This window comes from Erythranthe guttata, chromosome 1, assembly GCF_056151865.1.
Source record: "Erythranthe guttata isolate IM_541 chromosome 1, IM_541, whole genome shotgun sequence".
Lineage (NCBI taxonomy): Eukaryota > Viridiplantae > Streptophyta > Magnoliopsida > Lamiales > Phrymaceae > Erythranthe > Erythranthe guttata.
In genome coordinates this window covers 902,634-916,493 of record NC_142533.1, presented here as the reverse complement: position 1 = coordinate 916,493, position 13,860 = coordinate 902,634, and the positions used below count along the sequence as shown (strand labels likewise).

The window sequence follows — 13,860 nt, the reverse complement described above, 5'->3', positions numbered from 1 at the left end:
AAATAATTAATATCTTTTTAATTTTGGAAAATAGTGACATGTTTTTTGATGATTTATTTTCACCAATCAATTTGCCACATTGGATGAAATTAAGGACATGTCATCATTTGAAATTGACAAATGTCAATCAATTAGGCATGCAATTCAACTTTTATATATTATATAGATGGGAAATTTTTTGGAAGTGAGGGGGGGCTTGAGTCCACCCTATCCCTTGGGTGGACTCGCCCCTGGATGTATACATGGTATATTTGAATATTACTGATATATATTTCATTAATTATTGAAATGCCTTAATAAGCATGCATCATTAATTTTCTGTGCATTATTTAATGAAGTTATAAACATATCAAAATAAATAAAAGTAATAAATTTTCAAGGGAATTTAGTTAATAACAATTGAAACTTCAAACCATGTACAATTATATATACACTCAGTAGCATGCCATCACAACATCAACCAAACCACTAATCTTACACAAAAAACAAAAAAACATAAACTAAATTCAAGAAATTACAAAAAAAAAAGCAAACAAAATTCAACACAGTAAGAAAAAGAAAATCAAATACTACTAATTAATAACTATTAAGAGAAAAGAAGCTTAAACCCTGAAAAAACACAAGAACTGGATCTAACAATTGCTTCCAAATTGTTGACTAAATCAACAGCACAAGGCCTGGCAGCCGGATCTCCTGCGGTGCATTGCAGCGCAAGATTCATGGTCTCGACGACCTGGTTCTGATTATAATCAATCACACCTTGATTATTATCATCCTTGATTATATTATCATCAATCCACATTTCAACATGACAATCAGAGTAGCAGTATCTTGCCCATTCAACTATGCTTTCATGCATACCTAACTCAGCGTCTCCGGCCGCAGATTTTCCGGTCAGCAGTTCAATTAACACAATCCCAAATCCATATATATCACTCTTTTCTGTCAACACTTTTGATCCTTTAGTTTCTACATATAAAAAAAATAAAAAAAAATTAATTCAATTTTTTTTAAAATATTATACGTGCATGGGACATGATTACTTGTAAAAGAAAAGGAGAGTAATTTTACCCTACTGATAAAGTGAAACATCTATATATGTACTTGCAACAAGAAAGTGATTTTTCATTCATCACTTTCTTGATTGAACTTATAATGCATGGATATATATTTTTGGAAATTATTTTAAATTAAGAAATTAAAAACAATTAGTTTGTGTAAATGATTATTATTATTATTACCTGGAGCAACGTAGGCGGAGGAGGAGTCGAAACACTTGTTGTCTGAACAATGATTCATCCCATGAAGACTTAATCTCAAATGTGCTTCATTTTTTTCATCCACCATGATTTTCTTAGCTGAAATTTCACCAACTATAATACTAGGTGAAAAACAACAATGCAAGTACTTAAGCGCTTTCGCAATCCCGAGCGCGGTTTTAATCCGATTTCGCCAGCTCAGACGTTGAATAACTTCACTCAAATCCTTGCCTTGAATGTATTCGTGCACCAAAATCGCGGCCTTTTCCGATCTACAAATCGCAAGCATCTTCACAACATTCGGATGATTAATCTCGCAATACAATCGAGTCCACTCCGTCCAATTCTTTGTCGCGATCGGAGCTATTTCCTTAGCGAAGAATCTTCGCCTCTTGTAAGAAAGATTCTCCTCCCTTACTGAAGAAACGATATCCTTTACAGTCATCCATTTCGAAACACTCGAATTCAAGAACTGCAATTCCCAATCCCCGTCTTCACTCTCGACTACCCTACTCTTCGAATCGAACGGTATTCTTTTCCTTTGCCTAACGAAGACCGCGACAAAAACAGCGACGGAAAATACCGTCACTAGCGAAAGAAGAGAGGCTAAAACGAACCAATGAGTGCTGCGGTTTTTAGCCCCGTCGTTGCACGGTGGTAAAACGGCCCCGCAGAGTTCGTTATTGCCGATCACAGCACTCGAATTTATTGCGAGAAATGCCCCTGTGGAGGGCAACCTTCCATGGAAGTTGTTGTAAGAAATATTGACTTGAACAAGCGATTCCACTTCGCCCAAATTCGAAGGAATTTTTCCGGTTAATTCATTGACAGATAAATCGAGCTGACCAAGAACCGGCATGGATGCAAAACTTGTCGGAATTTCTCCTGCGAGATGATTATGGCTTAGGTCTAAGCTCACAAGCTTCTTACAATAAGATAACTGGTCTGGAATTTTTCCTGACAGTTCATTCCCACTTAGCTTCATCTCCATTATGTCTGAAAAATCGCCAAACTTTTCCGGTATGCCACCCGAAAATCTGTTCCCTGATAAATCCAAATTTTCCAGGCTATTACTTCCGAAAGAATCCGGCAATTCTCCGAAAAACTCGTTTTTCGCCAAGTTCAGCATTTGAAGCTGTGGCATATCCCATGTTCTGTCATCAATCCTGCCTGAAAATTTGTTGTCTGAAAAATCAAGAAAGTACACCGCCGGAAGTGACGTGAACTCCGGCGAGAGTTCGCCGGAGATTTCGTTTTTCTGAAGTCGAACTCGCTGCAAGCTCTTGCAGAGGCTCAAACTCATTGGAATTTCTCCGGTTAGGGAGTTCGAAAAGAGGATGAGCTTGAATAAACGCGACGAAGAGCAAAGATTTTCCGGGATTTTTCCGGTGAGATTATTTGTCGAAAGATCCAAGATAGTGAGGTTATTGTACTTGCCAAGGTCTTTAGGTATCTCACCTGATAACCTATTAGACCAGAGCTGAAGAATTTGGAGGTGAGGTAGAAACGACAACGCGTTCGGTATTTTTCCGGAGAAGTTGTTGGAGAATAAGTGGAGGATTTCCAAATTCTGCAACTGAAAAAATAATTCCGGGATTTCGCCCGAAAGGAAGTTATCGCTCAAATCGAGCGACACTAGTTTCCGAAGATCGAAAAAGGTTATCGGAATCGGACCGGTGAGTTTATTGAAGTAGAGAAAAAGGTGTTCAAGATTTGTGAGGTTGCCTAAAGACAAAGGGATTTCACCTGTGAGATTGTTGTACACTAAATCAAGATGCTTCAAGTTGATCAAATCTCCGATCGAATTCGGAATTTCGCCCGAAAAATTATTGTACCCTAAATAAATCCACTTCAAGCTCTTCATAAGGCCTAATCTTTTCGGGATTTCGCCACTCAATTGATTTGATGCAAGTGTAAGAAACTCCAACTTTGTCATGTTTGCGATCGAATCCGGAATATTCCCGGAGAGAATATTCCCGCCGAGATCGATAACTTTTAATCCCGAAAAAAATCCAATCTTTTCCGGGATTTCACCGAAAAGCATGTTATTCGACAAGTCCAATGTTTCGAGAAACGGGAGGCGGCCGATTGGGATTGGCCCGGTTAAGTTATTGCTGCTCAGATTGAGGTATCTGAGAGAATAACAAGATGATAAATTGTTCGGGATTTCGCCAAACAACTGATTGTTCGATAGATCGATGGATTGGATGTGTGGTAATTTGAAAATGGAATTCGGGATTTTTCCGGATAAGTTTTTTCCAGGTAGCTCGATTTTCGAGACGTGCGAAGAATCGAAGCATGTGATTCCATTCCATTTGCAGAAAGCAAGAGATGAGTTCCAGTTGATGAAGGGATGAGATACTTGATTGTTATTATTTATGGAAGATTTTAAGGAGAGAAGTAGTTCGAGTTCGAGTTCGAAACCTTTGCATGTGGACAGGTGGCAGCTGATGAACATAAACACGAATGCAAACCGGAGAAACATGTCGTAATTGTTCGCCATTTTCGACCGACTGAATCTTGATCTGCTGATAATAAGCTCAAATTAAGGGATGGTTTTCAGCTGATATGAGGATAACTAATTAATCCATCATTTCCTGCAACAAAACATAACAAAAATAAGCAATTGTACTCACAATTGTGTGTTCTTGGATCTGATGTTTAATTTATTATTACTATTAATTAATTAATATAGAATGTTTAGTAAAAATTGAAGGAAAAACACATAGTACACTCACACAGAATGAAAACAGCTTTTAAGTTATTTTGTAAAGAATCTTTCATACATAGACAAATTAAACATGTTTATTAAAAAAAAAATAAGTGACAGCAAAAGCAACAATAAAGAAGAAGAAGAAGAAAGAGAAAGCATGGTGAAGATAATTAACAATACATAAATATCAGTTACAAATATGAATAAAGTTAAGGTTAGGTGACGTACCACAAAACTTATTAGAAGTTGTATGGATATGTATGTAAGAAAGAAACAAGATTTTTTGTTACACAGCAGAAAAAAGCTGGTTATACAAATTATATAAAGGAGTTATATATATATAGAAGTGATGAAGATTGAAGAGAGACTACTAGGGTTTATTTTGAGGGCAAGAGTCTGTGAATTGAAGGGTATATATATATATATATATATATATATATATATATATATATATATATATATATATATATATATATATATATATATATATATATATATATATAAAATAATGGGGTTTGAACTTTGAAGGTAAGCAAGCTAAATGAACACAACACACGAACGGTATAAAGGGGGAAAAAAGGGAAAAGGTTTTGTCGGATATTACCAAAATGCTCTTTTGACTGCCTTTGGAAATTTGTGTAACCGTTGATGCTCAAAAAGTTGGTGTGATATATATATATATATATATATATTTGGTCTCATAAAATTGAAAATATTCGTGAAGATGGATTTAATTAAAGAATTAAGTAACATTCTTGAATGAATTAATTCCATATATATATATGATATAATTTGAGCACACAATTTTCATTGCTTTTCTTGTAGACACACACACTGTGGGTGGCAGTGTGTGTGAGAGAGAGAGAGGGGTGAAAGTTATAATGTCAGATGGAAAGAAGAGTGGGGATTGTGAAAGAATGAGACACATAAATACAGATGATATACCATAATGTACTACAAAAGAGATGAGAGAGAGAGAGTAGTGAGAAAGAGAGTACATAAAAGAAAAAGGGAATATTTTTATACAGAACTGGGTAAAAAAAGTGGTGTATCTTTTTGTTGGTAATGAAAATGGGTGCTTGTGCAATACCATTTCTTCACTTTGTGGGCCCCACCCCCTCCATTCTCTTTCTCCCAAGGAATATACAGTGTCTTGTCTTTGTCATTTTTAGCATGCTTTCTTTTCTTCTTTCATCCTTCTTTCCCCCCAAATTCCACATTATTTCTATTCCTACCCCTAATTTCCTTAAACTTGTCCTATTCCACCCCTTATATTATCTATCATATCAATTTAGAGAAAACCAACTAATTAAAATCATCATAATATTTGGATTATTTTAAGTTGAATCACTCGATAGGTTTCGATACAAATACTCTCAATAGATTAAAATATTACACATATATATAAAAAATTCAATTTCAACTTGGAGTTTAATAATTTACTTTATTTTTACTTTGGTGGCGTGCGCCATTTATTCATATTTCTCATCTGGTATATATACAATATTTATTTATGTATACTGGTTCACTTTTCCTGTGTAAATCCAGTTTTCAAGATCATGTAGATTATTTAACTTTATCTTATATTAAATATATAAATATATATATATATCAAAGTTAATTATGGCACTATCAACTCAAAATGCAGAATTTAATTAATTCCACTTTATTAGTAGATGATATTGGAAAGTTAACTTATGCCATTATGCTGTAAAGTGCACTACCATCCAAGATTTAGTGCCCCTGCTTGCACTACAAAATAATGTTCCACTTTTCTTAATTTAATGTATTAATTAAACATATATAATCCCATCTTAATTTTGTGACAGATCAACTAAACACTAATCTTTTATTTTGTAATTATGTATTAAGAAAATAGAAAAACAAGAAAGATATTGTCCTACTTAAAAATCAATATTTATTTGGTCTTATTAGTTGATGACATGAGATAAGCATGACGATAAGCCGACCCAATTCCACTAAATAAGGGTTGTCCAATGTGACCATTAGATTATGTGCACTTAATTAATTTAATTAAATAAAGAAATAAAAGCTAACTTCCTTGGTAAACTCTTTATTCAAATCAACGGATCCATTGAACAGACCCGGTGAGTATTATGGGTCGGAATAAGCCCAGTAGAGCAGATTGGGTCCGAACAAATATGGGCTCTATTTCTCATCAATTTCTAGGTACTATATATTTGGGATTATCGGCTGCCTACTATTTTCTTATTTGAAAATTTGTAATATTGTTATAAAAATATTTTTTATATATTATTTTCGATTTCTCTCTTTTTTAAGAAAAAAATATTAATTGAATCTAATGAATTTTTTATACGAGTTTACATAAGAAAAATACATAATTATGTTTGGGGGTGTAAATGAGCTGAGCCGACTTAACCAAAGCTCGAACTCGAATTTTTGGAGTTCGAGCCTAGATTGAGCTTCTTCTCAGTTTTCAGTTGTTCATGAGCTCGTCAAAATTGGCTTGAAGTCGATCACGAGCCCAAAAATTAATATTCAAACTCACCAAAATGAACTCGAGCTAGACTCGTTTACACCCATAATTATGCTTATGCTGGTTAATGGAGTAGCTCACACGTACAAGTAAACAGACGAGAAGAAATCACTTATAAATCAGAAAATTAAACTACACAAAACTCTAGGAACACAATTCATCACAAAACAAACTTGTATTAATTAAATTATATATTATATTTATTATTAACACCATTCCAACATACACTAATTAATTAGTTACAATGCAAGTAGAGAACTAACTTAATATTAATCAATTAAAAACCCATTCTGCATGCAATTAATTAATTAAGTAAGTAATTAATTAGATCATTTTATCAGTATTAATTATTCATCTCCTTGGTAATAGCCGGAATACAGCTGGCACTCCTCGAAATCCCAGCTTTCTTCTGAGTATTATTAATATTCGTTCCGCCTTTATCTCTAGGGCTAACCGATTTCGCCCGAACATTCCGCCGGAAAATCTCTCTCATCGCCTCCGCCTGGCACAGCACCGGAAAAGCCCTGCCCAGCCGGTTGAACCTAGAGCACGCGCTGACGTGCGCGTGAATGGCATCCTCCCTGCTGCCGCCGTTCTTCTCCATCTCCTCCTTCACCGCCTCCGAGCAAAGCCCGCAGATCATCTTCCCGCAGTACTTGTCGCGCACTTTCTTCACGTACTGCGGCGTGCACTCCTCCGACATCCCGCAGCACTCGCACTTGGCCTCCTCCACCTCCGATATCGGCGGCAGTGGCGGCGGCTGGTGTCGGTGGTGGTGGTCGTCGGTTTCTTCCGATGAGTCCTGGCTGATGAGCTGGAATGAAATGTCGGAGATGGTGCGTTGGAGGGTGTCCATTGAGAGTTTGGGGGGCTTTTGGTAATTAACGTTGTTGTTGGGGGTGTTTTTGGTCAAGCTCTCGATAAAACTGGAGTCCCTGTTTGGCGCCATGATGATGAAGATTGAATATTGAATATACCAATTGTAATGTAAATTAGGGTTTTTTTTTTTTTTTTAAATTGGGTTATTGAAAAAGGTTTTTGCTTTGTTGAAGTTGCATGAAGACTGGAGTTGATAATAATTTGGAGATCGGAGGTTTAAATTTATAGTGCGTTCCCTTTTAGGGTTTTGGAGTTAAAGACTGGTTCAAGGATATGTGGACCATAGTTTTAGCATGCATGGTTTTTTTTGTGGACCATAGAAATTTGTGTGTGTGTGTGTGTGTGTGTGTGTGAGAGACATATTTTTTTGGCAACGAAAGAAACAGCAGCTAACTATATAATATAGGTGCATGCACTGGGTAAACTTACACTCTCGTATAATAGTATAAATTATACGAGAGGCGTAAATCACACTAGGTTAGCCATATGTGACAAGTTCCACCTATCGGCTGTTAGTAAAAAAATTTGAACTTGGGCTGATTGACACGAAGTCACTTTTTCCAATCGTTAATTAGGTCATCATCTCTTGCAGGACTTTTTGTGACTAGTTTAACTCTATTACTCGTAGAATCTACAAAATCCGATAATCTAAGGAAATTAATTGAACTTTCAAGCTTACTCATTTTGTCATAATTATAAACTAATAGTGAATCAGTGATTATTAACTAGGAAACAATGGACATTACTTAAGAATTGTGAGTTATTTTTTTGGAACTAAGGGGATTTATTAAACTTTGTTAAATCTCCTTTTTAGCTTAAGTTAGGGAAAGTAATGTTTGAATTACAAATAAAAAAATTAAAAAATAAAAACAAATAAGGACTAATTAAATCAAAATTTGTATGAACTAAATTGTAGTGGAAGACAATAAAATTAAAGATGTACACCCCTTAACTACTCAATCACCACAATATACTATTGTACAACTCACTTTGGGATAATTAATTAATTAATCTATTTTTTTTTTATTATTTTTATAATTATAATATATGGTTTCTCCGTTAATTAATAATAATGAATTAATAATTGTGCATCTCCGTGAAGTGATGCTGTTATCACGGGACATGATATTGCAACCATCCATGAACTGTTGCTTTTGTTGAAAGAACATATCATAACTCATCACACCACAACATCACAAAATATGTCTTTTTCTCTTTTTTTTTTTTTTTTTTTTTTTTTTTTTTCCTTTTTTCTGTTATTTACAGACCAAGAACACAAACTCATCACGAGAAAGGCAAAAAGAAAAAGAAAAAAAAAAACAAAAAACAAAATTTATGGTAACTTGTAAAGAAATAAAGTTCCTTCAGCATCAAATCGAATCACATGAGTCTTGATTGGTAGCTAAAAGCAGTAATCTGGCTTTTGTTACCATACCACTAGTGGTCTAGGGGGTCATTAGCAATACACCCCTCTTATAAATAAAAACTAGTGATAAGTCCATACCATAATTCTTCCTTTGTGAAAACCCCCTAAAATATTTAATTCCCATCTTACCCCTCTAGTAGCATCTCACGTTGATTTTTTATATTTATATATTATTTTCAAAATCCCTATTAATAAGGCACCTAATCCCACTATTTATGCTTAATTATTTAGTTTCTCTAATAAACTGCTCTTAATTAAACATTTTAAAAGAAAAAAAAAATTAAACCGTAGCATCGTTAACAAGGAGACCCACATATTGGGATTTTTCCCCCAAATCAAAAACTGGCAAAAAAATCAAAATACTCGTTGCGAATCTGCAGTCACATTCCAAAATCAAAGATAGTTGCTACAAAATCGTCCACCCACTCTCCCCATTCACAGTCGTGTTTTATTTCAGTGGTGTTTCGGTAGTCATAATCCCGTGAATTTGAGTTGCGATAGTCACATTCGAATCTGCTTTTTGAAATGAAGAAGAAGGCGTCACAGAAGCGTAAACGAAGACCCAATCTTCAGGACATTATGCATCTTGATGCCGGTTAGTTTGTATACCTAAATCCTTTGTTTTTGCCAATCAATTTTCGTACCATATATTGCAAAAAATATAGTTTTTTGTGCCCGTAGATCCAATTTAATTTTCTTTTAGGGGTTTCTTAGGATGATTTGTGGTTGCATCATGACTATATGTGACTATGCTAGATACACATTGAATCTATGGTTGTTCGGATTTCATTGAAAAGTGTTATGTATGTATGCCCAAACTGCAATTTAATTAATTTCACTTTAGGGGTTTCTTAGGATGATTTATGGTTGCATCATGACTATATGTGACTATGCTAGATACACATTGAATCTATGGTTGTTCGGATTTCATTGAAAAGTGTTATGTATGTATGCCCAAACTGCAATTTAACCAGTGTTAATAATGTTCTGACTTCTTAACACTTGCAGCAGAAATATGCTCTGATTTGAGTATGTTATACAAATTTGAAACTAAATTAGTGTATTGTTATAGTCGTTTTATATAGTCATGTTGATATAATATATGCTATATGTCTGCATGTTGATGTAATTAGTTGTATACCAATGTTAATAATGTTCTGACTTCTAAACATTTGTATCAGAAATATGCTCTGATTTGAGTATGTTATAAAAATTTGAAACTAAATTAGTGTATTGTTATAGTCGTTTTATGTAGTCATGTTGATATAATGTATGTTATATGTCTACATGTTGATGTAATTAGTTGTATACCAATGTTAATAATGTTCTGACATCTAAACATTTGCAGCATAAATATGCTCTGATTTGAGTATGTTATAAAATTTTGAAACTAAATTAGTGTATTGTTATAGTCGTTTTATGTAGTCATGTTGATATAATGTATGGTATATGTTTGCATGTTGATGTAATTAGTTGTATATGTCTGCATGTGTGATCGTAGATCCAGATTAGATCCATTTTGTTGTTTCAGATGGGATTTACTTTTGTACACACATATTTTTTGGGGCAGCAGTCATGTTTGGGGTATGCGTTGATGTATTAGTTCCCAACAATAGATGTTGTGGTGTATTCATATGGAGTCATGTTGTAGTATGTGAATTATACGATAAATTTGAATTACATTCATATATAGACATATTTTTTTAGTAGTCATATGAGAGTCATATGTAATCATATTTGCTATGCTTTCTCATTATTCGGTGCCATAGTCGAGGAAATAGTTGTTACTAACAGTACCATTCTTTTAGACAGAGGCATCAAAGAAAATGGTACGACAAGTCTGTAACCTGAGATATGGAATACGCAATGTGGAGGTTAGTAAGCTATCGTGACATTCTTCAAGGACGTGCAATTGGAACCAACACATTTTCTTATTTTTTTTCATTTTTTGTTCTTATGTAATATTTTCCAGATTTGGTTGCTTGAGTTTTTTTCTTCTTCTTAATCACTGCTCTGCTTACTTGTCAGTGCAATAAAAGTTGTTTACCCGTACAGTTTTCACTCCAATTATGAACAATAAATTTCTTTTATATTACAAGTTTGTAGTAAATTAAAACGATTTTTAACAAAAAAACTTGAGTGAAAATCGTCTCAATGTTGTTTCTGGAAAGAACGAAAAGGATTTCATTGATATCAACCGTTGTTTTTACATTTGTGGTCATACGAGGTAGTAGTTATATCTAGTCATTTTATTAACCTAGCAAGTGCGTTAAAATTACCAGTTCATTACATCGAGTTTGAACGAATACAATTATGTGTGGTATAGTCATTTTCCAATTTATCTTGATGTCATATAAATTGACTGCATCATCATATTATATTCAAAAACAAAATGAGCATTAGTTGTCAAATGCCATTCGTAGTCATATTTCTTTTTGTGTAGTAATATTACTATTTTAAGGCATAGATGAGCCATTAGTATTCAAATGTCATGCATGTGTAGTTATATTTCTTCTTATGTAGTAATTTGGTGGCATATTCAAGGCTTTTTTCGTTGATATCATTTCCATTCTTTTATCCAGATACTGCAAGGAAGCTGGCTCGGTAGGCCCGTAATCAGGGCTCGTGGAATACACAATTCAGAGTATGAAATCAATTCGAAGACGTGTACATGCAACCAACACATGTTGTCTGTGTCTGATCACGTACCATGTTCTATATAACGATGTCCAAAAAATGAATCTGTATTATGGCTATTATTCAAAGCGACTACGCAATATGACTGTTTAGTGACATACATATACTAAAACAGCCTTGAAGTTTTTTCATTATTTTTTGATCTTATGGAATATTTTTTTGTATCAATATATTTATCTATGTTTACTCTATTTGTATTAGTACGATCCCTAAATTTTTCTGTATCAGTACATTTATCTAATGTGTGTACTTAATATGACTATAGTCCAATATGACTATAGTCGAATACGACTAATCGAACATGACTATAGTCCAGCCTTAAAACCCCTTCATGTTTTTTACCAGATTTTTTTCATCACTACAATCCTCGAGTGTAATGAAATTCAATTCTCCTTCCCGATCCTCAAAACCAACACAAATTCATCACTGCAATTAAGATTACAATTTTGACATAATTTGTAATGGCCTGTAACAAATAAAAACAATATAGTACATATTTTTTTCTGCTAATTGAGACTAATTAAGGATCATACAAGAAAAATGTAAATACGCAATCTTTTCTTCTTCTTCTTCGTTCATAAAAATTCGTACAAATACTCAACACCATTCTAGATATCAGTAAAAATCTCTAATAACAATTGAGAAGCTCTTCCAGGTCATCTTTTGAGTACAAATCCTTCTCCGTAACCATCTGCAACATGAAGCGGTGGAAATCGAGATAAGGGTGGTTGAAATCTTTCTTCTGCGTCACGCTCTCGCTGCCGATTCTCAGAATCTCTGGACATCGCTCGAGCTCCGGATGGCGTCCGCCTCTACATCGGTGTCGGAGGATGAGCACATCGGGGTGGTGTCGCAGGAGGTGGAGGAGGAAGACAACAACGCCACCACCACACGCTGCCATCACTGTCATCGTGTAAAAATACGAGAAGGAGGCGGCAATGGTGGTGTAAAATCTGAAAGGTGGGCGACGGTGGTGGTGAAAATCTTTGGTATGCTGATATGAAGAAGAGAGAAGATAGAAGGGTTTGAAAGTGGGGTGAGAAACGAGATGAGAGAGTGGGAGAGAAAAAGAGGCGAGAATGAGAAGAGTTAGGGTTATGTTGGTAAGGGTATTTTTGTCTTCTTACATAAGTTCAAGGGGGTCTCACTAATTTAAATTGAGATTTGGGTGTATGAAAAAGTCTTTATAGTCAATTGGGTTTAGTTCATAATATTTTCGAAATGAGGGGTGTATTGCATATTTCCCCTTTAAAAATTAATAAACTTAAAATTGAATATTTATAGACTTTATTCGGATTGATCATTAAATTTGCTCAGATTTTGATTAGTTTGAACCAATTAATTTGAGTTGGGCTTTTATCTATCAATTTTTTTTTTGCTTTTAAAAATTCAATGTAGTTAAAGACCAAATTAGAATTATTCAACAACTATATATGTAATTTGCCTTTGATAATTAAGAATTAATGAAAATATATTAAATAATAAATTATATTTCTTTTGTTTTATTTTAATAGCCCTGGCCGAATAGTCCCCACTTATTTTAATGAAAATAAAATTAAAAAAATGAAAATGAAAAACAAAATGGAAAAAATATGTTGGAATTCAATTTGTTGGGCCAAGATTTCATTACCCATACAGATCGGAGTGAATGTGGCCCAAATGGGTCCATGAATATGTTGGAAATTCAATTTGTTAATATAATTTGTCAATAAATATTTAATTTCAATATGGAATTTAGTTTGTTTGGACTTCAGATTGTGTCTGACAAAATTCGGAGTTCGGAACGTGGGAAGTATTTCCACTGCCAAAAGAGTACAACTCCGCAATGCCAGTGGTACAACAATGATTGGAAACATTACAGTGGTGCAATTAATTGATTTAAGTAATAAAGAAATTAGTTTTGAACTTGTATATATATATATATATATATATATATATATATATGTAATAAACTATATTTATTATATAGCCTTTCAACTTTTCAAAGGATTCACCACAAATGTTTTAATTTAAGGGGTTGAAACTAGGCTAACAAGTCAATCAAAACTTAATATATATATAAGTGTCTAATCTAGCTCATAAAATGATTAACAATTATAATGATAAATTAATGAAAAAGGCATATATAAATAGTAAGATGTTACAATCAATCAAATATACTGAGTAATTTCGCATCATATATCTACACATCATTTACACATATACGTACTTGCGAATATATATATAAAATGACTAGTTATCTATACACGTAAATAGCGACATTTTACTCGATATATTTGACTGGGTATATAGTCTCTACCGAACCTATAAAAAATTTGCAGTAGCAAAAATTATTAGCTAATAAATGAATTAGTTGAAGAAGATGGAC

At 33.8% G+C, this 13,860-nt stretch overlaps 2 protein-coding genes across 4 annotated transcripts; both read right to left on the bottom strand.

Moving 5' to 3' along the window:
* Positions 1-372: 372 nt before the first annotated feature.
* On the bottom strand, positions 373-4,392 carry LOC105977221 (Leucine-rich receptor-like protein kinase family protein). Of its 3 annotated transcripts, none has more exons than XM_013002518.2 (3): positions 4,201-4,392; positions 1,242-3,856; positions 373-969 (listed from the first exon to the last, which is right to left on the bottom strand). In XM_013002518.2, the coding sequence occupies exons 2-3, from the start codon at positions 3,760-3,762 to the stop codon at positions 587-589; spliced, it is 2,904 nt and encodes a 967-aa protein (XP_012857972.2). In that variant the 5' UTR covers positions 3,763-3,856; positions 4,201-4,392; the 3' UTR covers positions 373-586. The 3 variants fall into 3 exon arrangements, with proteins under 3 accessions (XP_012857972.2, XP_088671178.1, XP_088671181.1); XM_088815052.1 differs by having other exon boundaries at positions 1,242-3,822; positions 4,204-4,372; XM_088815055.1 differs by lacking the exon at positions 4,201-4,392 and adding an exon at positions 3,896-4,079 and having other exon boundaries at positions 1,242-3,822.
* A 2,254-nt stretch (positions 4,393-6,646) lies between these two features.
* On the bottom strand, positions 6,647-7,591 carry LOC105977046 (uncharacterized). Its single transcript, XM_013002307.2, has one exon. It carries the CDS (start codon positions 7,437-7,439, stop codon positions 6,834-6,836), a length of 606 nt encoding a protein of 201 aa, XP_012857761.2. The 5' UTR covers positions 7,440-7,591; the 3' UTR covers positions 6,647-6,833.
* Between the last annotated feature and the right edge of the window lie 6,269 nt (positions 7,592-13,860).